At 42.0% G+C, this 25,941-nt stretch overlaps 1 protein-coding gene across 3 annotated transcripts in view; it reads left to right on the forward strand.

Annotated features, from left to right (window-relative positions):
• ADK (adenosine kinase) overlaps positions 1 to 25,941 on the forward strand; it is a 647,588-nt gene that overhangs the window by 45,451 nt on the left and 576,196 nt on the right. The window contains exon 1 of one of the 3 annotated variants that reach the window (XM_069068292.1): positions 23,067 to 23,281. The exons of the other annotated variants lie outside the window; for them this stretch is intronic. Coding sequence (XP_068924393.1) covers positions 23,268 to 23,281 — 14 coding nt within the window. The 5' untranslated portion in view covers positions 23,067 to 23,267. Of the gene's footprint in view, positions 1 to 23,066; positions 23,282 to 25,941 lie in introns of those variants that run through there. 3 annotated transcript variants of the gene reach the window in all.

Below are 25,941 nucleotides of genomic sequence, written 5' to 3' on the forward strand. Positions count from 1 at the left end.
AACCCTGATGAGGTCAAAGAAAAAATTTATAGAGACCTGGAGACCCTCATTCTCCCAAGAGATATTTCACATTGTCTTCTATTCTTTCATTTGTTTGGATCTGTTTGACAGCATCTTGATTTCTCATAAAGTCATTAGCTTCCATTTGCTCCAATCTAATTCTGAAGCAATGATTCTCCTCAGTGAGCTTTTGAGATTCTTTTTCCATCTGGCAAATTCGACTTTTTAAGGCATTCTTCTCCTTATTGCCTTTTTGAGCCTCCTTTGCCATTTGAGTCAGTCTGTTTTTTAAGGTATTATTTTCTTCAGTCAGGCTGTTGACTCTCATTTCATAATTTTCTTGCATTGTTCTCATTTCTCTTCCCAATTTTTCCTCCACTTCTCTTATCTGCTTCTTAAGGTCCTCTATGGCCTGTAACCAGCTTGTATATTCCTTTGAAGCTTTTGGTGCAGGAGTACTGACTTCACTGTTTTCCTCCTGTTCCATGCCTTGCTCCTTCTTATCCCCAAAATAGGAGTGTAATGTTGGAATCTTCTGTCTGCTTTGTTTCCTCTGCCTGCTCATTTTGCCACTCAATGATTTGACTTTTGGGCTTTTTGCCACAGTAGGACTCTGCCACCAGACAGGGGAGTTTTCGTCCCAAACGCTGGGGTTTTCTCAGCTGCCGGAGGTATTAGATGGGTGCCCTCTCTGAGGTCTCCACACGCTCTGGCAAGCTGGACACACACCCCAGGACCTCCATCCTAGACTGCAATCCAGATCCAAGCAGGTTAAAGCAAGAGCGATTACCCCTCAGACTGGTGCTTGGTCCCCCTACACTCTGCAGGCCAGGAGCTGAAGCCGCCACATGGCGCTGGCAGGCTGTGCTGGCCTCAGGGGTTTCTCGCCCCGGGGGTAAAAGCCACGCACTCCCACTTACTGGTCCCAAAGTCCAGACTGTACTGACCTCTCACTTTGTCCTTTGTGTCTATGTGTTGATAAATCTGGAAACGGCCACAGCTGCTGCTGATCTGGAGTTCCTCAGTCTGGTGGCTGGTCAGGCCCGCCCTGGGGCTAAAGCCTCAGCGTGGGGCTCGGCTCGGCTCCCAGAGCGCTGTGCTGGCCGATTCCTGCTGGCCTGCCGGGCTGTCCTCAGCGGGAGGTTAGCTTCTCTGTGTCATTATGTGGGTTCTGCAGCTCCAAAGTTTGTTTAGAGTCCCCTTTTTACATGGATTGGGGAGGGTGGAAGCCGGAGCCACGGAAAGGTCTTGCTTCTACTCCGCCATCTTGGCTCCGTTCCCCCCTGCTGTGTGACCCTCATTCTCAATGTGCTAAAAGAAGACAAGCTTATAGTTCTGGGTGCCTTTAATGCAAGAGTAGGCACAGGTTATCAGACATAGCAGGGAGTCCTTGGGAAGAATGGAGTCAGAAATAGAAAGAGTAGCAGTCACTACTGAAGACTTGTGCATCTCCTGACCTTCTCATCACCAACACTGTCTTCCATTTACCTAAACACAATAAAACTTTGTGGATGCACTCTTACAGCACATATTGGCATTTAATAGTTCGTGTCATTGTAAGAAGAGACAGACATGATGTAAGAGTGACAATGTGGGGCCCAGAATGCTGGACCAATCATAGACTTATCTTCTCCAAGCTAAACATTCTCATTCAACAGATTTGGTGGCCCCAAGGCAAGGTTACTGCCAGAAGCCTTAATGTCACAGTAGAGTGCTTCTTCATGTGGGAACAGTTTCTTGCTAACTTGGAGGGAAAGCTGAGCTAACACATGGTTGGCAAGAGTGGAGCAGAAAAAGGAGTGGGCAGCTTTCAGAGATTTGGTGTACAGCACCACATTTACTCATCTAGACCAGAAGACTCACAAATATCAAGATTGTTTTGATGAATATGATGGGAAAATTCAGAAGGTGCTAAGCAAAAGACGGGAACTCCATAGGGTTTACCAACAGGATAGTTTGTCTATCTCGAAGAAGGCAGCATTTAACTCCGTCAAAGGTGAAGTGCTAATGAAGCTTAGAGAGATGCAGGATTCTTGGCTCACTAAGAAAGCAGATGAAATTCAGTTTTACGCTTATAGTTAGCAATTCAAAACATTTTTATGATACTCTGGGCCAAAGACCTATGCTGCATCTCAACTACTCAGTGCTGATGGAGTCACACTGATTAGTGAAAAGTACATTCATGATCCAGGAGAGAAGGGCTAAACACTTCTATAGTGTTCTCAACGGACTGTCATCAGCCAGTGTTGAAGGCATTGATCATATACCTCAGGTTGAAGTCAGTCCCTCTCTAGCTGAATTTCCAATTGAAGAAGAGGTTTTTAAAATTATCAGGCTCCACTCTTGTGGCAAAGTGCCTGGTTCTGATTCTTTTTCAGTTGAGATTTACAACGTAAGGGGTCCACTGCTTATACAAAAGGTGACTGAAATCTTTTGGGTTATATGGCAAGAGTAAGTTATCTCTCAGGAGTTCAAGGATACCTACATTGTTTATCTCTGTAAAAGAAAAGGAAACAGGTTGTTACAGGTTGTTCTGTGACAGTCATAGTGGAGTTTCTCTTTTAGTTATTGCTGGCAAGATTCTTGCCAGTGCCCTCTTTAGTAGACTGATCCTTTACCTGGTCTTCTACCTGAGGCTAGTATGGCTTCAAGAAAGGGCTAAGGAATGGTCAATATGGGGTTTGCTGCCAGATAACTCCAGGAGAAAAGCTGGAAGCAGAATAGAGGTCTGTACAGAATATTTGTCAATCTGATCAAAGTCTTTGATACAGTCAGTTGTGAGGACTTGTCGAAGATCATGGCAAAATTTGATTGCGCAGAGAAGTTCATCAGTATTGTGTGCCATTTCTATGATAGCATGCTTGCATGGATTTTAGATAATGGACAGTGCTTTCATGCTTTCCCAGGCAGTGGAGTGAATCAGGGTTGTGTGCTTGCTCCCATGCTTTTTAGCTGAGGTTTTCAATGATTTTGTTGGATGCCTTCCACAAGGACAAAAACGACAGCAAGGGGAGCTACAGCACTGATGGTGAATTATTTAACTTGAAAAGGCTACAAGCCAAGACTAAAGTGGAGGAAGAGTTGGTGCTTGACTATTTCTTCACAGATGATTGTGCACTCAATACAGCCTCTGAGACTGAGATGCAACAGAGTATGGATTGATTCTCTGCTGCTTTTGCAAATTTTGGCCTGGAGACACAAGTTCTCCATAGCTATTGATTACAGTAAATGGAGAAATTTTTATGATGTGGATAAGTTTACTTACTTTGCAGTTTACTTTCCAAGGATGTGTACATAGATGATGAGGTTGTTTAGTGACTGGGAGACTCTAATGGAAAGTGTGGGAGAGAAGAGACTTCCTACAATATGGGAGGAATTGTGCTGACCTCATTGTTGTATGTTTGTAAAACCTGGACACTGTGCCAGTACCATGCTGGGAAATCTAATCACTTCCATTTGAATTGTCTTAGGAAGATTCTGAAGATCTCCTAGCAAAATAAGGTACCAGAAAGTGAAATGTTTTCTGGAGCTGAACTGCTAAGCATTCAAACTCTATTGCAGAAAGCATATCTCTGAAGGGCTGGCCACCTTGTTTGCATCCAAAATGCACATTTGCCTAAAAGACTATTTTACAGAGAACTTACTGGAGGCAAGCGCTCACATGGAGGTCAGAAGAAACATTACAATGACACTCTCAGGGTGTCTCTGAAGAACTTTGGAATTGATTGTGAGACATGGGAGACACTGGCACAAGACTTCCCAGCATGGCATGCCCATGTTAAAGAAGGTACTGTGTGTAGCAGCAAGCACCCCAAGCGTCCTCAGGGTTTGCAGCTACCACAGGTTCTTGGATCTGCTTTGTTAAAGGAAAGCAACTCAAAATGGGTTAACAAGCTTACTTTAATCAGTCAGACATATATCGTTTACCTTGTTCAGGAGAAAAGGTCAGCACCCTGAACCTCAAAGTATACAGGCATAATTATCAAGACAGAAACATCAAATAGACAGATTTCCAAACTGTCCAACCATTACATCCATACCCAGTCAACATCTGGGTTTCCACATTCTGGGTTTTTCAAAGCCGGGGGACTCTCAACAACGGCTTCCCAGAATTCAGATCAAATCACAGAACACTTCTCAAAGTGAGTGCCAAAACAAAGCTACACATCAGGGCTTATATAGCCTTCTCCTGGCTCAGAGAACATAACAACCTTTTTGACCCACTGGCCAATCAAAAAGTATCTTCTGAAAAACAAGCCTCCCTCCCCAGGCTTCTGGTGCACTTTAGCCTAGGGGCAGGGAAGATCTTTAAAATTTACATTCGCATTACACTGTGCAAAGCAAATTTGCAGTAGTTCAAAAGAAACCATGAGATGTGCAAATTTAGCGATATGTCCACTCAATGTACATGAAGACTATTTGTGTCCCCCTGTGGGAGAGCCTTCCAAGCTCATATTGGCCTGATCAGCCACAGTTGGATAGCCTGTACCTTGACTATGACATAGTGATCTCATTTTGGTCATTTTCAAGTACAAAGGACAACAACCAATCTTTTTCCCTTTCTCAGCTAAATTCCTTGACAGAAACCCGTCTGCACTGAGTACTTCCCCTTCTCTCACACTTCTAAATCCTCAGTAATCAGTTCCTCCTGGAACCTGCAGTTTGGGGAAAGTGTCTAGGTTAGCCAAGTTCATATCTACTCCTTCATTTCTCTGGGCTTCTTTCTTTGCTATGAATAGAACCTTTATCTCCCTTTTTTGTCACTTTCCTCTATTATAATGTAAATTCCTTGAGGGCCCTGCCTCTCTTTCTTTTAGTTTATGTCTGTGTTTCCACAGTTCAAGCACATTGCCTGGCACGTATTAAACACTTAATAAATGCTTGTTGACTTGACTTGGATCTGGCTAGCTTCTGGCATCATCACTCAACTGAAACTGCCTTCCCCAAAGTTGCCAGTGATTTCTTAATTGCCAAATTTAATATCCCTTTCTTAATCTTCTTGTGTAGAATGAGGTGGTTGGTGATTGAACTAGATGTCCTCTCAGGTCCTTTGCAGCTCTGCATCTATGATCCTATGGTCTTATTTCATCTTTGGCTTAAAAATTAACCTGCCACAGTTTTCTGTATATACTCATGCTCGTAACAGGTGTTTGGCAAATTATATTGAATTTCATTAATCAAAGTTAATCAGTGAAGGGAAGGTACGGATGCTAATATGGTTTAAGGAAAGTTATTTTAATAAAGGAAAGGGGAAGGAGAGAGTGAAGCTTCAGGAAGAGGGGTGATTGATAGAACAAGCTTCTGCAGTAAGTAGCTGAGGAGGTAACAGACACAAATGAAGTGGTTGCCCCTTGCAGGGAGATCAGCCTAAAAGTATAAGAAGGCAGAAATAAAGAAAACATTTCTGATTAGGATACAGTCTTTTTTTTTTCCTTTTTGGAGGGCAATTGGGGTTAAGTGACTTGCCCAAGGTTAGTTTTTGTGTTTAGTGCCTGAGGCTGGATTTGAACACAGGTCCTCTTGACTCCAGGGCCAGTGCTCTATTCACTGGGCCACCTAGCCACCCCAGGATACAGTCTTAAGAGGGGATGTTTAGAAGAGATGTAGATTATTTACTTTGCCTGAAGGTTTTATTTCTGGTTTTGATTTCTAGATTTTCTTTTCTTTTCTTTTTTTTAAAGCAATTAGAGTTAAGTAATTTGCTCAAGGTTACACAGCCAGTTATTTTGTGTGGGTGCTAAGTATCTGAGGCCAGAACCGATCCTGTCTCCAGACTCTGGGGCCGGCGCTCTAACTCATTGTGCCACCTGGCTGCCCCGGATTTCTAGATTTTCAAGACACCATTTTTAAATATGGAGAAGTACCATGTGGGTGTGTCTGGGAGAGAGGCTAACAATTCCTTACTAAATAAAGTTCAGTCAATCAAATGTTCTTTCCCTTGTCAAATCCTCTTTAGAAATAAACCATCAGATTCAATTTAAAAATTTCATTCCCTGTTTGCATATTCAATGCTAAGGTGAAGGAAAAAAATCACACAAAATGCAGTTTTAATTAAAAATGAAATCAAGATTAGAGACTTACTGTTAGATCTTTGCCAAAAAGCATTCATAAATTTAGTAAAGGCTCTCCTTGCCCAAACTGAGAGCTGATTAAATTTGTATGATATGCAAACGGGATAGCTCTGAAAAGGACATAGATAGGACATAAAACAGAGCCAGAATGTATTTACCCTGCTAGTGTCAATTCATTATCTTAGGAAGAAAAGAATTCCTAAAGTTTTGCTCAGAAAATTCAGGAATGCAGAATTACTTACTAGTAAAAGGTGGTAGTAGATTGAAATCTTGATTCTCAACTCTACTAGCTGTGTGACCTTGGGCAAGTTACTTAACCCCTTAATGCTCCTGGCCACAATCCTCTAAGACTGTAAATTACACTCAAGTAGATGATCACTCTGAGGAGGAGGGAGTTGACCTAGCAGGAATTCCACTCACTGATGAAATCACCATTCTGGAACCAAAAAGATGATGCTGAGGGTGTGGGGTGTGTATTTGGGGAAGTGATAGTGAATCATCTCTAATATCTTAGAATGAAGTTTTTCTAAAATGTCATCTCTAAGGTTCATCAAAAGAGGCTCTAAAAGATACTGTCTTGCAGTTATTTTATCTTCTGGAAAAGCTTTATTTACCTTGAAAAACAGAAATTTTATAATTTCCCTCATGAAGCCATGCAAGAAATGTTGCTACCCCTAATCTTCCATTTTACAGATGAAAGACTTGAAATACAGAGAGGTAACTCCTTTGGTAATATCACCCACTCCCATTGGTCCAGTTTTATCCCTTGGTATTTGTATAAGTAATTCCCCTTCTCCAAAAGTAAGGTCTTTGTTGGTTAGGACCAAGAGAGAATATGGAATTAATAAAATTAATTTTATTTTTTAAATTTTATTTTATTTTTTATTTTTTTTTAAGCAATTGGGGTTAAGTAACTTGCTCAAGGTTACACGGCCAGGTGTTTCTGGGTGGGTGCTAAGTGTCTGAGCCCGGGATTCGATCTCCAGGTCCTCTCAACACTGAAGCCGGTGCTCTTACTCAATAAAATTAATTTTAGAAACATAGTCAAGAATACTTTTAATAGGAAAAGGGGGCATTGCAGTGGTTTCTCTAACAGTATTAAATGGATTAGAGAAATTCAAGACAATTCAAGGTTACTGATTTCCAACAAAATCCATTTATAAGTCAGTAGCTTGTTCTATGGACTTGATTATTATATTATTGATAAACTTATGTCTCTTGGATATGTTGTGATATATAGCATAGTATAGTAGAAAGAGCCTTAGACTTGGAGTTTGGAAAGACTTGGGTTCAAGTCTTGTCTCTGAAACTTACAAATTTTGTGACTTTGGATAAATAAATCACTTAATCTCCCTGAGTGAGCCTCAATTTCCTCATCTGTAAAATGGAGCTAACAAAATGGAGGTAGTAGTACCAGACACTATACCAGATGTTGGGTGTATAAAGTCAAGATGAAAGACAGTCCTTGCCCTCAAGAACCTTTAAATGCTAAATAAATGTCATTTACTGTTACTTATTGTTAGAGGATAGGCTATGACAAAGGTGTTATTTTTGCCTTTGTTTCTTCGTCATAAGTTTTATGGTGTCCCCTTTAATATTTTTTGGGGGGAGGGGCAGTTGGGGTTAAGTGACTTGCCCAAGGTCACACAGCTAGTTTTTGTGTTACGTGTCTGAGGCTGGATTTGAACTCAGGTCCTCCTGACTCCAGGGCCGGTGTTCTATTCACTAGCCACCTAGCTATCCCTTCCCCTTTAATATTTGCTTAATATTCATCTGTGAACTGTAAGACTAGGGAGGATAAAATAACCTGATTTTCACAAAGAGAGAAGAAGATGTGTTCTCTATAGTATTATTTCTTAAACTCTTAAACTATAAGGAACCCTAAAACAATAAATTTGATTTTTTTTTAATGAATTGTTTGTGAATAGGCACAAAAATAATGATTTTAGCAGATTTTACTATAAAGGTTTTGTCCAAGTTTTGTTTAAATTGAAGGGTGTAAATTACCATTTTAATTATTATTTAAATTATTATGATGAAAACACTAAGGCTTAATTAACACCTTTGTCATAGCCTACCTTTTTTTTTTTTTGCTTTTTGGAGGGCAATTGGGGTTAAGTGACTTGCCCAAGGTGACACAGCTAGGTGTTTTTTTTTTTTGTGTGTGTGTGTTAAGTGTCTGAGGTTGTATCCGAACCCAGGTCCTCCTTACTCCAGGGCTCGTGCTCTAAGTTCACTGTGCCACCTAGCTGCCCTGATAGCCTACCTTCTAACAATAAGTAAGAGTAAATGACTTTCAGGGGTGGCCAGGTAGCACAGCGAGTAAGATCACTGGCTCCAGTGTTGAGAAGACCTGGAGATCGAATCCCGGGCTCAGACACTTAGCACCCACCCAGAAACACCTGACCGTGTAACCTTGAGAAAGTTACTTAACCCCAATTGCTTAGGGGCAGCCAGGTGGCTCAGCGAGTAAGAGCACCTTGTAACCTTGAGCAAGTTACTTAACCCTGATTGCTTTAAAAAAGAGTAAATTACTTTCTTTCTTTTTTTTTTTTTTTTTAGCAGTGTAAGGTTCTTAAGGGCAGGGACTGTCTTTCATCTTGTCTTTGTATACCCAGCCCTTGGCATAGTGCCTGGCACCTCACAACAACCTTATGAGGTAGCTATTAGAAGTATTATTACCTCTATTTTAGAGATGAGGAAATTGAGGCTCACTCAGAGAGATTAAGTAACTTATCCAAAGACACAATGTCTGTAAATGGCTGTGGAAAATTCTGCTTTTAACTATAATTGATGTACAGTGGGAAATTTAGGTGAAGTAAATAGGCAGTGGAAGATGTAGGAACTGGCATTTGGGGTAAGATATTTGGGCAGGTTCTATGGATTTGGGACTCAGCTGAATAAAAGTGATAATTGAACCCATGGGACTGGGTGATATCACCATCACAGAGGGTATATGAAGAGGGAGGGGGACCTAGTACAGAGCTTTAGGGGATGCCTATGTTTGGGGGCACAAGAAAGACCGTGAACCTGTGAAAGATACTGAAGAGTGGTTAGATAGGTAGGAGGCAATTGTTATTATTAATAATAAAATATTAGATGACAGTTATAGACATAGATTGGGTAAAGGGAAGGGTTTTTAAGGATACAGGATACATAAGTATATTTTTAGAAAGCAAGGATTGAGCCAGTTTATATGGAAAGTTTGAAGATGAGAGAGAGAATGTTAAAGGGGTGGTAACAAGGGCAGGTTAAGGCTTCAGTTTTGGCAAGAGGAGGAAGGGCCACTCTGTCCTGAGTCTTGACCTAAGGAGAAAAGGATAGGTGAAGTGGTTTTGAGATGTGGAGGAGGGGAAGTGAGGAAGTTTGCAAAGGATGCAAGTTTTTTCTTTTAGGTAGATGAGGTCATCTGCTAAAAGACAAGGTGAAGGTGGAGTAAAAGCTTGAGGGAATTTGGAATTATTACTGTGGAATAATTATTATGAGGAGTGTAAAGAATGATCAGAAATGAATAAAAGAATTAATGTAAAATGTAACTGATATGCAGCCAGGAGGACCTAGTTGGTATTTTTTAACAGAGAAAGAAAAACTTCTAAGAATTAGGGCTGTCCAAAATTCAATGTTTCAGGGTGTGGTAACTTTCCCATTACTGGAAGTCTTTTTTTTTTTTGTAAATTTTTTATTCATTTTAAACTTAAATACAAAATGAGAAAAGAATTAAAAAGAACATTGCCATATACACGGCAGAACATGAGAGAATTCAATACATAACAATAAATTTCTATCTCAAGAAAACCTGTATAATAAATACAACATTGTTTTCCAAGCTGCTCAGCTTTTCTTTGCTTCCTCAATGTAGGTTTTCTTTTGTTCTCTGTTGTGTACTTTTTACTTTATTTTTTTCCCTCCCTCTCCCCCCAAAGGAGGCTACAATTAAACATGGATATCAATACATATACATAGATACCTATAAACATACATATATATCCTCAAACACACACATATATATGTGACCATACTATACATATTTCTACTTTTCATCTCTTTCTCTGAAAATACATTAGTTAAGTAAAATTGTTATATTTTTTATGTTGACTTTACCTACCCATGAACAGTAAGTATTACTCCACTTATTTAGATGACTTCATTTGTATAAAAAGTGTTTTTATATTTATGTTCATATAGTTCCTGTATCTTTTTTGCCAGGTATACTCTCAGGTATTTTATATTGTCTTGTTATTTTAAATGTTCTAAAACAATATGGATTAATATTGCTGACACATACTGGAAGTCTTTAAGTGAAGATTGAGCAAGTACTTGGGGATTTTTCAGGGGAGATTGCTGTTCAGATGTTTGTTGGACTATATTCCTTCTAATTCTGAGATTTTGTGATATTAATATGTCACCCTCAGTTTTGATTGTAGATCATATAATTTTGTGTGTCTTGCCTCAATTTAAGGAAGTCTAATGTACAAAAGTCTGAACTCAGAAATAACAAATTATGAGGCAATTACATAACAAAAATTATTATTATTTTACAAAAGAATTTATTGCAGCATTTCTTTAGAAAGTGCTCCCTAATTCAATCAAAATATTATTTTACGTACATATTTTCCTTAGAAATTGCATTAAAATAAAGTCATGCCTACATTAATATATGTAGTAGCTCATAGCATTTGGAAAACAATAGTGCTTGTATAGGAAAGTAGTATATAATAATAGAAAAAAGTACTTGTTCCTAGAATAAGTCTTGCCTTGGGCAAATCACTCACCCTGCTGGATCCCTCCCAGCATCATCTGTGATACTGTTTGAAGAGAATGCTGCTGTTATTTGAGGGGTGACACTTCCCATTGTTCTTAAGACATCTTTGGGAACAATAGGGCAGATGTACTATTTCTATACCACTGTATTATTACTAAGTACTAGGGGTACAAAAAGAAAGTCTAGTCACTTTCTGCTCTCAAAGAACTAGTTCTGTTGGACTGTACAAATAGAGGCAGCTAAGTGGTAGAAGGGAGAGAGTGCTGGACCTAGAGTCAGGAAGACCTGCATTCATTAGCTGTATGACCCTGGTCAAGTCACTTAACTTCTGTCTGACTCAGTTTCCTCACCTGTAACATGGGGATAATAATAATAGCATCTACCTCCCAGGGTTGTTGTGAGAATCAAAGAAGATAATAATTGTAAAGCACCTAGCCCAATGCCTGGTACATAGCAAGTGTTTTTCAGAAGCCAACTATTATTATTAATGCACTTAGCATAGTGCCTCACAAATCATGGGCACTTAATAAATGCTTATTCCCTTCCTTTCCTTTCCCTTATAGACATAGGAGGGTTCAACTTCACGTTTGATAGAAAAGTCAACTAGCTTTTAGGATATAGTAGCAAAGTGTAGATACCATGGATTATGGATTAATAACAGCAATAAAGTCTAATTGATTTTTCAGTGGAAAAGAATGCTGGATTTGCAGCCAGAGGAAGTGGATTTGAATCCTGGCTCAGGCAGTGACTATAGGTTTGACCATGGACCTTGATCACTGTGGTCCTCAGTTTCCTTGTCTGGAAATGGATGAGATGACCACCAAGCTCTTAATTAAATCTGTGACCTGCCAGCCCAAAATCTTGTAAAGACAGATGCTTTGTTGTAATCGACCTAGATATCTTTTTGATGCTATTTTTATTTAATTATTGAATTGGAAGGATAAAAGCTAAAATTTTGAAGAGATTCATTTTCCCATATAGTACTTTAGCTAGTTGTGGAAGAATACTCCAATTCTTATATAAAGGACTGATGTTAAAGTGAATTATTGACTGAATAAAAAGTTGTTAAATATTTTGATGAACTCTATAGGGGCAGAATGTATCAATGTGAGGATGTACATGGACACATAGAAGTGTTTCATAGGAGGGGTGGAGTTTTTGGCAGAAGAGAAAGGGAGCCTTTCTTTACCTGGAAAAACAAATACCATAGATCTCTGTTTTTGCTATAAATCACATGTAAAAAACAGATTGACCACAAATTTCCTCTTAAAATTTTCCTTTTACAAATTCTGAAATGACTAATTCTTAAATCCACTCTTAAGAAAAAATAAGCTTTTGAAAATTTTATGTAGACTAATGAAGAATATTTGAATGCAGTGTATCCTAGCAAAAGTATGTATGTGGGTGGGGAGGGGTTATTTTTTTCTGAGGGGAAATAGCTTCAATTTGACAAATTCTTTGAATATTATGTGCATGTATTCTCAGACTTAATGTTTATTTAAAACATAGTTTTTAAAGACTACAGCTTCTCTGGTTGTTCAGGAGAAAGAGGCTGTGCTTCTCATGGTGGAAGCACCCTGGTTCTCACTCACAGGAAATGGATTTTGTCATCCCAACAAGAGTAATGCCTAATAAACTCCCAAGGAGTTGATTTATTATTAATTAATAATGGTATTAGAATTTATATTCTCTCTGTTGAATTTGTAATCTACCTTTACAGTGATTTAGTGCTCATGGCCGCCATTAGGGGATGACTTTCACAGTGTCAGAATATTTGGGGAAATTATTGTATATATATTCACACATATAAGTTATATCATATATGATATACATATAAATCATTATAAGCAAAATGGAATTTATGCATATAAATTAATTATTAATAAAAAATGTGCTTAGTGAGCATGAAATCAGAATTTTAAAAGTGGGATGGGCTTGAGGGTTGTTCATCAAGGCTGTGGGTAGATGCTGGAGAATTATCTTTGGTTAAGTCAGTCAGTAAGAGTTTATTAAGCACCTCCTATGTACCAGGTACTGTGCTGAGCACTAGAGATACAGAGCAAGGCATAAGACAGCCCTGGATCTTGAGGAGCTTATGGTCTAATTGGGGGAGTCTATGCAAACACCTATGTGTAAACAAGGCAGACTCAAGAGGACGGCTTGGAGATGATTACCAAAGGGAAGCCACTAGCAGGAGAGGCTTCTCAGAGAAGAGGGGTGTTAGCTGGGACTTGAGGAAAGCCAGGAAACAGAGAGGAGAAGGAGGAAGGAGAGGGCTCCAGGAGTGGGGAATAGCAGTCAGAGAAGATACCTGGGATTGCAAGGTGAGTCTTTTGTGACAAATTGCAAGTAGGCCATTGTCATAGGATCACAGAGTACATGGGAATCCGGATATCTATGTCTGTCATAGTGGTTTTTTCAATTTCTTGAATAATGTTGGATAAACACTAAAAAATTCTTACTCCTATAGTCTTCCTCTTGGAGAATCTATCCATTAGAGCAATGTGATTCTGGAGAGTACATATGATAAGCAGGGTATAGATTCCTTACTACACCTATACCTTTTCTGAGTCAGGCCCCTTGTTCTTCTTGCTGCAGTTTTGGAGACTGTTGAGTTGAGTAGGTCAGAATTTGTCATTTACTCAAAAAACAATTTGATCTCAAGTTATAATGCAGATTGCAATGTATTTTGCCCTCTGTATGCTCCAGAATTATCTCTCCCTGAGAATGGTACAGGGAGAGCTATAGAAACACCTTTAATCCTACCATCAAACCATTATTCCTGCAAATATTTTGGGGGTGGGCTATTTTTGCATCTGGAAAATTTTAACTTATGTTCAATTAAAAAAAAAAAACATTTAAGTGTTTGCTACACACTAGGTACACACAGCTGGACTTGGAGGTAGGAAGACCTGAGTTGAAATTCTGTCTCAGACATTTACTAGCTCAGTGACCCTGGGCAAGTCATTTAACTTGTCTACCTCAGTGTTCTCATCTGTAAAATAGGAATAATAATAAACTATCAAGAGGCTTATAATCTGACTGGGGATATATGCTCTCTATTCAGACTTAAGGCAAAGAAATCATTTTCTTTAAGCAGGACCTTAAAGAAAAGGATTCAGCAGGTAGGGATTTTGAGGAAATGAGTAGAGTCATGGAGAATAGCCTGCGTGAACAGATAGAAGTCAGATAAGGCAGGAGAGGATGAGGGACTAGCTAGCAGTCCAATTTGGGTGGGATGCAGGAGTGTTAAGGAGAGTGTAAGATTAAAGTTAGAGGGGAAGGTTGGAGCCTGCTTGGGAAGTGTCTTAAAAGGATGCTAGGGAGCTTTTATTTTGTTCCTGAGGTGAGAGAGAGTCACTGACATTTTTAGCTGAGGACTGGGGTGGTCACATGTGTTTTAGGAAGATGTGAAGGAGGTGGAAGACCAAAGGTAACCTTATCATCAGTTAAAAGGGTATCAGTAGTCTGGTTTAGAGGTGGTGAGAACATGAATTGTGATGGATGGAGAGAGAATGTAGAGATAAAATGGACAGATCTTGGCGAATAACAAGATGTGGGGGGTGAGGATGACCCCAAAGTTTTGAGGTGACTGGCTGGGTGAAGAAGAGGGAAAGTATTTCAGGAGTTAGTGAAAGCCAGTGAAAATGCACATTTGGAAGATAGAGTTGCTTGTATGAGAAAACAGCAAAGAGCATAGTGTCTGTGGAGCGGACTCCTTCTGTAGTTCAGGTATGACATGATGAGGTGCTACACCAGGGTCTTGCCAGTGGTAGAGGAGAGAAGGGGAGATGTACAAGAGAAGTTATGATAGAACCAATGAGACTTGGCCACTTGGCTGGGGGTGGGGTGGGGTAGGCACAGTGGGTGGTAAGAGAGAGGGGAATTCAGGATTTCACCTAGGATGTGAAGCCTTCAGTAGTAATGTTGTTCTTCATTCTCCAGGACCAAAATGACATCACTGTGCTGAAGTCAAGTTTCAGTGTGTTTGACTGTGGCTCGGGCACAAATAGTCTGTGTGAACATTTGGGGTGGATTCTCTAAATTAGTGCATCCTACATTTCCTTTGAACTGTTTTGCTCATAGAGCACAGCACCTTCTCTGATGTGGGCACATCATGTTGAGTGGTCCTGTGCTAATGTCTCCCATGTCACACAATCAATTCCAAAGTTCTTGAGAGAGACCGTGAGAGTGTCCTTCTATCACTTCTTCTGACCACCATGTGAACGCTTGCTCTGTGTGAGTTCTCCACAAAATAGTCTTTTTGGCAAGCGTACGTTTTGCATTCAAACAACGTGACCGGCCTATCAGAGTTGTGCTCTCTGAAGTAGCATTTGAATGCTTGGCAGTTTAGTTCCAGTAAAGACCTCAGTGTCTGGTCCCTTATCCTACCAGATGATCTTCAGAATCTTCCTAAGACAATTCAAATGGAAGTGATTCAGTTTCCTGGCATGGTGCTGGTAGACTGTCCAGGTTTACAGGCATACAACAATGATGTCAGCACAACAGCTCCGTAGACTTTCAGTTTGGTTGTCACTCTAATACCTCTTCCCTCCCATACTTTTCCTTTGGAGCCTCCCAAACACTGAGCTAGCTCTGGCAATGTACCAGTCGACCTCATTATCAATGTGTACACCCCTAGAAAGTACACTACCACGTAAGTGAACTTATCCATAGCCTTCAAAACTTCTCCATTTGGTGTAACCGATGGCTCCAAGGATGGATGGTGTGGTGGTGGCTGATGGAGCACCTGTGCTTTCTTGTTGTTAATTGTTAGGCCAAAATTAGCATAAGCAGCAGAGAACTGATCCACACTTTGTTGCACCTCAGCTTCAGAGGCTGCATTGAGTGCACAGTCATCTGCAAACAGAAACTCATGCAACTACATGCCCTCCACTTTGGTCTTGGCTTGTAGCTTTTTCAAGTTGAAGAATTTGCCATCACTGCAGTAGCTGACCTTGATGCTGTGTTCATCCTCATTGAAAACATTTGACAACATGGCTGAAAACAAGTAGTAATGGGGAAAACTGGAATAGAGGAGAGTTTGGGGAAAAGATAACAAATCCAATTTTGAACATGTTGAGTTTAAGAGGTCTATGGGACATCCAGTTTAAGATGTCTAATAGGCAATATGAGTTTTGGTGGGAATAATGAAAGCACTGATCAAGGGAGAAGGGAATTAGGGTCCGGAAATAGCTCTTATAGGAAATGTCACTTGATCTGAACCTCAAAGGCATTGAAGGATTTAAAAAGAGATAGTATGCAATCCAGGTGTATGAGATAGCCAGTGCATAGGCACAAAGTAGGGGAACAGCCTGTAGGAAAGAAAGTTTGATGAGCAGGAATAATGTAAAAAGCTAGAAAGATAGTTTGGAACCAGATTTTGAAGGGTTCCAGTGATGTTCTCTCCTGTACTTCAGCTGCTTACTGGCTGGTCACACTTCATAACTAAATCACCTGTAGGAACCTTAACTTGTACACTCTACTCTTTGGCCACAACTGTTTTTTGACCTCTCTTATTTTCACTAAACCTGCTTTTCAACCTCATTATTTCACATCATTCCCCTTCATGAACTTTACTTTCCAGCCAAACTAGCCTACTTGCTATATACCCTGAAGTCAGCATTCAAATTTCCTGCCTCTGTGCTGTTTAATATATATTAATATATTTGTATATATATATTTAATGCATATGTATGTGTGCATACATATGTATTCATGTACACATACATAGGTAGGTAGATAGGTGTTTTAACATTCCTTCCATTTCCAGACATCCCTCTTCCATCCACAGAACCATCACTTCATGTCAAAGATTGAAAGAGAGATAAAGAGAAAGCAATTCATTTAAAATAATCTAGACACCAGCTATACCTGAGTGTGTGCAATGTTCTAAAATAAGTCTCTCACCTCTGCAAAGAAGGGAAAGAGGCATGGTCTCTTGTTTCTTTTTGGGGAGGCCAAGTTTAGTCATTATAATTGTATGGCTTTGTTGTTTTTCATTGTCATAGTCATCCTATATTTCCTTTTCCTGATTTTGTTTATTTCTCTTTGTATTGTTTAAGTGTTGCAGTGCTTCTCTGTATGTTTCCTATTTGTATTTCTCCTGCCATCCTTAAAACAAAACAAAACATTTTAACGATTCCCTTTACCTTTATATTGGTCAGTTCCCATCCTTCCCTCATGGCAAAGAAAAGTATTGGAACAAAAATATCTCCTACCTAAGCCTAACTGTTCTATGCAGCTGTTCCTTGCCTCTCTATGGTGAGGGCATCACCATCCTTCCAGTTCCTTAGGCTCACAACCCAGTAGTCATCCCAGACTCCTCCCTATCACCCCCTCCCCATCTATTGCCCAGGCCTGGTGATTTTGCCTTTGTAGTATCTCCCAAATATACTCCCTTCTTTCTTCTGACACTGTCACCCCTCTAGTGCAGACCCTCATCCTCTCAGGCCTTGATTACTGCAATAGCTTGTTGGTGGGTTTGCCTCCTTCAGATCTCTTCTCCACTCCAATTCATCCCCTATTCAGCCACCAAAGTGATTTTCCTAAAGTGCAAGTCTGACCATGTCACTTCTCTACTCAATAAACTCCAAAGACTCTGTCACTTCCACATCAAATACAAAATCCTTTGCTTGGCATTGAGTCCTTTGTAACCTAGCCCCCTCCTACCTGGTCCAGTCTTCTTATACTTTCCTCCCTGACACTCTTCTATTCAGTGACACTGTCAGTGGCAGGCCTCCTAGGTACCCAAATAATCCTCTGCTATCTCTTGGCTCTGGCCAGTTTCGCCGGCTAACCTCCCTGGGGTCCTTGAAGTCCTAACTAGACTCCTGTCTTATACAGGAAGCCTTCTCTAACTCCTCTTAATTCTACTGTTCTCTCTCTTGATTGCTTCCTATGTGTCTTGTATATAGCTTTATACATCTTTGTTTGACTTAATTGTCTTAAACCCCATTTGATTGTGAGCTCCTTGAGGGCAGGCATCATCTGCATCTTTTTGTGTCTTCTTTGTTTAGCACAATGCCTTGCACATAGGGTCAGGAAATAGCTCTTGCTTAAGAAATGTTTATTGACTGACTGGTAAGAGAGAAATTGTTACCTTATCTTTTCTCCACGCCCTTAATTAGCTTTTTCCATTACTCAGACTTCAATTTCCTTTTAGTGGTTTTTTATTGATGCCATTGTAATAATTGTGAATTTGTTCTTTTGGTTCTCCTACCCATGCTGTTAGAAGAAGTTACAAACGGAATTAATTTTGCTATCTATGAATTTATGGTGCTTACCTGAACCTTTATCGATGCTGCTTAGTACTCCTCTTAACAAGACACAAACAACTCTTACTAACCATCTCTCCTGTCCTCAAGTCCCCTGTCTCACTATCCACCTTTCATATTTGCATTCTCAGACTTAATTATTAAGACTAAGGTATTCTGAATAGAGCTCTCTCAGTCTCCATCCCTTATTCCTTTCTTTTGTTCCCAGAACTACCTCTTAGAAAAAAGGTTAATGTTGTGATTTCTTTGATCATCTTTTCTTCTGTATCCTGGAATCATCCTTCTTCCATCAGTCATCTCTTCACATGCATCTGTAATCTTTCTCTCTCCTCAGGTGTCTTCCCATCTTCCTACAAACATGCTCAGGTCTGACCTTTAAAAGACCTTCCTTTTACCTTCCTACCCTAACTAGCTAATGCTCTGTCTTTCTTCTCCCCTTTACCACTAGACTAAAGAAACTAGCTTTACTTAATGCTTCTACTTTTCCACCACCCACTCTCTCTTCCACCATGTAAAGTCCAGCTAAATCCTTCCTATTGTCTCAAATTTCCCAAATCTACCCAAACAGAAATTGAGCTCCCTTCAGGCATTGGTCCCCATCCACATGAATCTTAATGGTGTGAGCATTCAGTTGTGCTGAAAACCTTTCCTTCTTAAGTGTCAAAAATACCCCATACTTATTTTTCCTCTTAACTCTATGCTTCTTTTCTATATGCTTTGTTATCTTTGCTTCTTTCCCCTCTTTAGTTTCTCATAGTGAATCGACTAACAAATGCCTTCATTTCTCTCTTTATAATCTCTCTTGCACCTGGCCTCTCCTCTCAGTGAGCCACTGCTGGCTCATTACCATTTGCTTGGATTATTGCCATAGCCTTCTAGATAGTCTTACTGCCTTCCCTCTCTCCCTTCTCCTCCCTAGCTTTCATACCTTTGCCAGATGAAGATTTTTAAGGGCAGAAATCTGGTTGTCACTTCTCTCCTCAAAAATCTCTCTCATTGAGTAAACTTGAAATTCATTTACTTTAGCATTCAAGGTTCCCTTTCATCTGGCACCACCCTACCCTTCCAGTCCTTATATCAAATTGGCCTTCTCCACACATTCTAGGCTTCAGCCAAAGTGGACTTCTCTCGGTCCCAGGAATATCCCTTATAATTTGTTCAGCTTGCATGGCTTCTTTTTTCTTTACTTGTTAACTTTTTAACTTTCTTTTGAGGTCCAATCCAGTGCTCCCTCCTTCATGAAGGAAATCTTTAATCTCTTTCACTCCAGCCATCCCCCCCCCCCCCCATCTTTGGACTCTTCCCCTGGAATCATTCTGAACTCTTATCACTTGAGCTTTTTTTTTATGCCTGGAATCAGGCTTCGAAGGCTACTTCCTGATCTCCAACTTTTAAGTGCTCCCCTTCCTTCCAGCTCCCTTCTATTTATTGCTCCTCTTCCAATTCCCATCTTTCAGTTCCCACCTGTAATGGTTCTGTGGTTCCAGTGGGAGACACTATTTGCCTTACTTGTATTTGTATCCCCAGTTCTTGCCACCATGCCAGGCATATGGTAAATGTTGAATAAATGCTTTATTCATGTATCTAATCACCCCATTTGATGATGATCTCTTCCCTCACCTAGCAATTTGTTTTGCATCCTTCTAATGCAAAGATGCTAGATGGTTCTATGGATTGGGTGATGGTAGGGAGTTGGGAGGACTTGAGTTCAAATGTAGCCTCAGTCATTTGCTAGCTGTGACACTGGGCAAGTCACTTACCCTCTGTTTGCCTTAATTCACTGGAGATGGAAATGGCAAATCACTCCAGTATCTTTGCCAAGGAAACTTCATGGGGAGTATGGTCCATGGGATCATCAAGAGTCAGATATGACTGAACAACAGCACACTATCAAGTATTTTAAAAATTATAATTTGGTGTATGTCAAATATTTATAGAATGTAAACTCCTTGAAGGCAGAGGTCATCTGATGAATTTTTTGTTTCCCCCAAATAGCTGTTACTTAGTGTTTACTGAATTGAATTAAAATATCAGATAGAAGTTCAGAGGGGCGATTGGGGCTAGATAATTAATTAACCAAAAAATGTTTCTTAAACTCTTACTATGTGCCAGTACTGGGATGCCACAACGATAATGGTTGACATTGTCAAGAGAGTGAATGTGAGCAAAAAGGGGGAGAGTCTTGGAAGATGCCTACACTTTGTGAGCCAGTAGAACCATTGTCTTTAAGAAATGCTTATTGAGGGGAGGCTAGGTGGCTTTGTGAATAGAGCACGGGCCCTGGAATCGGGAAGACGTTCAAGAAGAAGTTCAAATCCATCTCAGACGCTTAACACTTGGGCAAGTCACTTAACCCCAATTGTCCTGCCTTCCCCCCTCCAAAAAAAAAAAAAAAGAAAGAAATGCTTATTGAATGAATGAATAAGGATAGTCGAACCCAACAAAAAAAGTGAAGTGATCGTGAAAGCCAAAGGACAAAAAGGTATCAAGAAAGAGGGGGGATATGTGAAGGGATCATAGTCCCATAGAAGCCCCAGGTCACACATGTAGTAACAAAGGCAGTATTTGAATGCAGGTCTTCTGATTCAAAATCCAGTGCTTTCCTCTCTGCAAGGTCAAAGAGGATGAGCTCTGAGAAAAGGTCAGTGGGTTCAGTTCTTTAAGATAAGGTCATTGTTTAACTTTGAGGGAATAGTTTCAGCAGAAAAGCCACAATTGAGGAATGTGGATAGGGAGAAAAATGGAAGCAAGAATTTAGATTGCTGTTTTTAGAAGTTTAACAGTGACTGGGAGGAGATAAAATCATAGCTGGAGAAGGTGACAGGGTCAAGGGAAAATGTTCTGAGAATAACATTTTCCTGACCCTCATTTCCAAATTCCAGGGGTACACCCTGGTTGGGCCTTGTAGCCCTTTGTATGCTGCGACTTCAGTTCTATAATTAGCTGTTAAAATATCTTAAATCGCTGTGGGGAATGTTGGAACATGTGCAATATCAGCCAAATACTTGCTCCATTTTTCTTGGGGTCAACTTTGTTAGTCTTTCAGTAAGTGAAATAATATTTTCTATAGACTTTTTTTTTTAAATCAAGGCTGATCATATTAAAAATTAACACTTTAAAATGGTTCCCAAGGATTATTAGCCAATAAATTTTTATTAATGTGGATCCTACTTTAATATCATTCAGACTTAAGATGGAAGCTTAACTGAATCACTTGGCATCTATAAACTACTGTATGGTAGTTCTTTGGTTCAGTTCTTGTGTCTTAGTTCAGAGGAAACAACTGGCTTATTCTGTTTGGGTACATTGTGGGCAAGTTTGCACCATGCATGGCAAGTCTAGCTCAGTGGATTTCCACAGGTTGCCCATGACTTCATTCTGGGTAGATATTTTCTAGAAGAAAGGTAAATAACTATTCCCAAAGCAGCATTTTCTGAGGGGATTTGAAATGTTGGAATATAATGTAAAATTGATGCTTTAAATGGTTGTACAGTTTAAGAACGCTCTAACCGGACCACTGTTTACAGTTTGTGAGACAAGAGCATTGAATCACAATTCCTTGGTAGTCTAGGAGTAGCTTTTTTGGAAATTACGAGGAAATTTAATTTTTCTCATTTTAGGTGTTAATTATTTTGATCCTTATGCCTAGAGTTCTCTCCTCAGTTCTGCCCTGCCACCTCTGAAGGGAATTGGCATTCTGAATTCCCACCCCTCTAAACCCCACCCCAGTTGTTAGCTCTTCTCCTGGAAAATTACATTGTACTTCCTATGCATTTTGAATTACCTTTGTACCTAAGGTTCTCCCTCCTCTCCTGTAGAACATAAACCTCTAGAGGGCAGGGAATGATCGTCAAATTTTTTTTTTGTCTTTGCTCCTCCTCCTTTAGGGTCTGGCTCTTGGTAGATGCTGGGGAAATGTAGAGTGACTTGAATTGAATAGTCAATACCCGAGGGCAGGCATCTGGTGGTGTAGTGGATAGTGCTGAACCACAAGAGGTCAAGCCCTGCCTTGGACACTAACTGGCCCTGTGACCTATGACAAGTAACTTAACTCCTCCCCACCTATAAAATAGGGAACTTGGTTTCTGCACACTTTGTGACTGTTTCTTTGTACAAGTATCCCTAGCTCCTAGCACGGGGCTGGGCTAGTAGGCGCTTAACAAATCCTCGTTGCTTGACTGATGGAGAAGATTCTAGGAGTCAGGATGTTCTAAGTGGGGTCAGTTCCCAGCGCCGAAGTCTTCCCCTTCAGCTGCCTACTGACCAGCAGATGAAATTTCTGAAGCTGTTTTTCCCCCGTCCCTTTTTAGGAGCCCACCCCCCACCCCGGGGTTGGAGAAGCCATTGGATGGAGCCTGGTGTCCCTCGCCGGCTCCGTGTCTCCACCCTTCCCGGGTCCTGCTGGAGCGAGGAGAGCGTGCAGGTGTAGGGCGAGCCCACGTGACCAGCGAGGCTGCTGCCCAATGGGGCGGCCATCTTTGAGGCGGGCATACACCTCACGCCGTCCGCCCTAGGGGTTCCAAGAGGTTGAAGGGGAGGAGGGCAAGCCCTTGCCAGCTTCCAAGATGGCCACTGCGCGTGCTAGCCCCCATCTCTCCCGCGGGCGGCAGCACGAGGTCGACTCGGCGGCGAGCCTGGGCTCTCTGGAGCTGGGTAGTTTCCCTAGTCCAGGGGCGGGGAGTTTGCAGCCTCGAGGCCACATGTGGCCCTCTAAGTCCTCAAGTGCGGCCCTGTGACTGAATCCAAACTTCACAGAACAAATCCCCTTCATCAAAGGACTTGTCTGTAAAACTTGGACTCAGTCACAAGGCCGCACCGGGGGACCTAGAAGGCCACACGTGTCCTCGAGGCCGCAGGTTGCCCACTCCCGCTAGTCCCTCTCTCCCCGCTTCCCCTCCCAGACAGCCAGGGAACCGCCCCGTGCAGCCGTAGCCAATCAGCGCGCGGGGCCGGGTCGGCGGGGGCTGGCCGGGCGGCGGGCGGGCGCGAGCGTGTGTGAGCGGCAGTGTGTGTGTGAGCGCGTGTGTGTGCGCGTCGGTGGGCTGGGGACGAGCGCCCGGGCGAAAGTGCCTGAGGACGCGGCAGCGCGGGCGGGAGCCGGGGATCAGCGGGCCGGCCGCGGCGGGGCGCTGCGGCGCTAGGGGCCGAGGGGCAGCCATGCAGTCCATCAGGTAGGTCGCCGGGTGGTCGGGCAGCCCGCGGGGGGCGCTTCTCGCAGGGGGGCGGCCTCGATCGCGCCTCCCACCCTCTCCCGGCCTGGGGCAGTCGCTGGGGGCTCCGGGGCCACGCTCCCACGTGTTTGGGTGCGGGGACAAACTTTGTGAGGTTCAGTCAGCCTGTCCGTCTGTCCGGCCGAAGTTGGTCGTGCGAGGCGGGCGCCCCTGCCCTTGGGCTGGGACCCAGTGCCCCCGGCGTGTTCGACCCCTCTCGTTGTCGCACACCCTGTTTAACGGGGCGTCAGGCAGCCAAGAGCCGGGGAGCGGCGGGGAGATGGTGGGGAAGCCGGAGAATGGATGGCAAGGATGGAGGGGGCATGTTCGGGGACCGGCCCGGCTCTGGCGGGCAGCGCCACATTCAGAGCCCGGATTTCTCCCCTGCCGCTCACCTAAGTCGGAGAAGGATGGAGCTGGAAGGGGGCTCGTCCGTCCGTCTCATTCCGCAGAGAAGGGAAACTGAGGCTCAGAAGTTATGCAACTTGCCCAGGGTGATCGAGGCTGCCCTCGAACCCAGGTCTTGCCACTCAAGGAACGGCTCCCCGGCGGGCGGTGCGGTGCATGAGGAGGTCTGTCACTGGCAGACAGATGCTGGCAGGAGCAGAGCAGCCTCCCTCCTTCCCCCCACCGAGAACAGAAGCATTGAGACGACGATTCTGAACTTAGCGTGCGTTTACATAACGGGGACTGGTAAGGCTTGTCTCCTGTAGTTCAGAATATGTTACTCCAAGCAGGGCTTGACTCCTGCTGTCTCTAACTGTAGGTTAGTTCCCCTCCCACTCCCAGCCCACTTCCAGCCTCGGAAGCTGCGAATTCAGCTATTTATGGGGGAGAGAGGAGAGCTGGAACAAATAGGAGAATTGAGGCTACGCTGGTGCTCTCTTGCCAGTTAGCCAGTGGGACAAGGTTCAGTTTTTAGGTGGTTAGAGGTTAAAAGTGGATTCTAAAGAGGGAATTCAGTTCAGCTGTTAGGTAAGCCTTCCTGAGTGGGTGTGCATGGCTGGAGGTGGAAGGGTGGTGGTAGAATCTTAGCAGTCACAAAGCCGCCTGTCCTTGTATAAACAGGTTGAAGGCCTTTTCTGTTTAAGAATCTGAGAGAGTGTGCTTTTTGTGTAGGTGGGTACTGTTTTCTAAAGGCCTATTTAAAAGTTGAGAACTACCCTGTTTGACTTGTAACATTCAGCAAACATTTAAGCATCTACTATGTCTAAAGCATTGTACATTGAGGATACAAAGACAAAATTAAACCTCTCTGGTTCCCAGGGATACGACGTGTGCCCGGACTAGTAAACACAAAGTACTTAACGAAATGATTTTTGGGGGGAGGGCACCAACAAGTGGGAAGATCAGGAATGACTTTGAATAGGAGGTGGCTCTTGAGCTGAGGGATTGGATTCTTAGGAGCCAGATGTTAAGGGGCAAGGTATTCCAGTTTTGGGGGACAGTCTGTGTAAATACACAGAGGTAAGGAAGTAATGAGAATTGCAAGTATTGCAATTTTGACTGGACTGGGTTTCATGAAGGGATATATTGTGAAGTAAATCTATCAAATTAGGCTCTTGTAAAGTGCTTTAAAATATCAAATTGAGGAATTGTTTTGTTGTGGTGTTGTTCATTTAGAGGCATATTGGAGTGACTGATAAGAGTTAGGACCCTGGGGCAAATCACTTAACCTTTCTGAGCCTGTTTCCTCATTTACAAAATGAGAAGGTTGGTCTTAGCCAACTTCATAGACCCTTCCAGCTCTAAAGCTATAATCCTATGTGTTTAGATTTTTATTTTAGGGGAAATAGGGAGCCAAGGAAGCTTCTTGAGTAGGGAAGTGACATGGTTGGTCAGTATTTCAGAATATTAATTTGGCATCTGTGTGGAAAATGAATTGTTGAGTTGAGGAAGGAGGAAGAGCAGTTGGGTTGCTATTCAGGCACCAGGGGATGAGGATGTGGCCCTGAATTTGGTGTGGTTGCAAAAGGAATAGAGAGGAAAGTACTAGACAAGCCAAGTAAGCACCAGAGATTTCGAGGAAATACTTGACAAAATTAGGAGACTTGAATGGAGAGAAAGAGCAGGAAATTGAGGGTCACTCCACTGTGAACCTGGGTGACTGGCAGGGTGGTAGAACTCTTTACAGATATGGGGAACTTAGGAAGAGGGGGAATTTTAGGGGAGATTTAGGTTCATGTTGAGAAACAGCCACCTCTTGAGGAGTTTACATCCTACTTATTGTGAAAGCTTCAATGTCCAAAGTTTTTATTCTTCCCGTTTTAGTTGTTTCATTTTTATATATGATTACTCTCCAGTGATAGTCTGAATTTTAGCTTGGAAAGGGTCCATAGATCATATAATCATAGTGTTTTTTTGGGGGGGAAGGCAGGGTGGTTGGGGTTAAGTGACTTGCCCAAGGTCACACAGCTAGTAAGTGTTAACTGTCTGAGTTCAGATTTGAACTCAGGTCCTCCTGTCTCCAGGGCCAGTGCTCTATTCACTGTGCCACCTAGCTGCCCCTTAATCATAGATTTTAAGCTGAATGGGATTCTCAAAGATCAACCCCCTCATTTTACAGGTGAAGAAACCTAATCCAAGTCACAGAAGTAAGAGAACTGAGATTTGAACTTGGG

This window comes from Petaurus breviceps, unplaced genomic scaffold, assembly GCF_028583685.1.
Source record: "Petaurus breviceps papuanus isolate PSGF00001 unplaced genomic scaffold, PetGlider_PUasm1.0 90762, whole genome shotgun sequence".
Classification (NCBI taxonomy): Eukaryota; Metazoa; Chordata; class Mammalia; order Diprotodontia; family Petauridae; genus Petaurus; species Petaurus breviceps.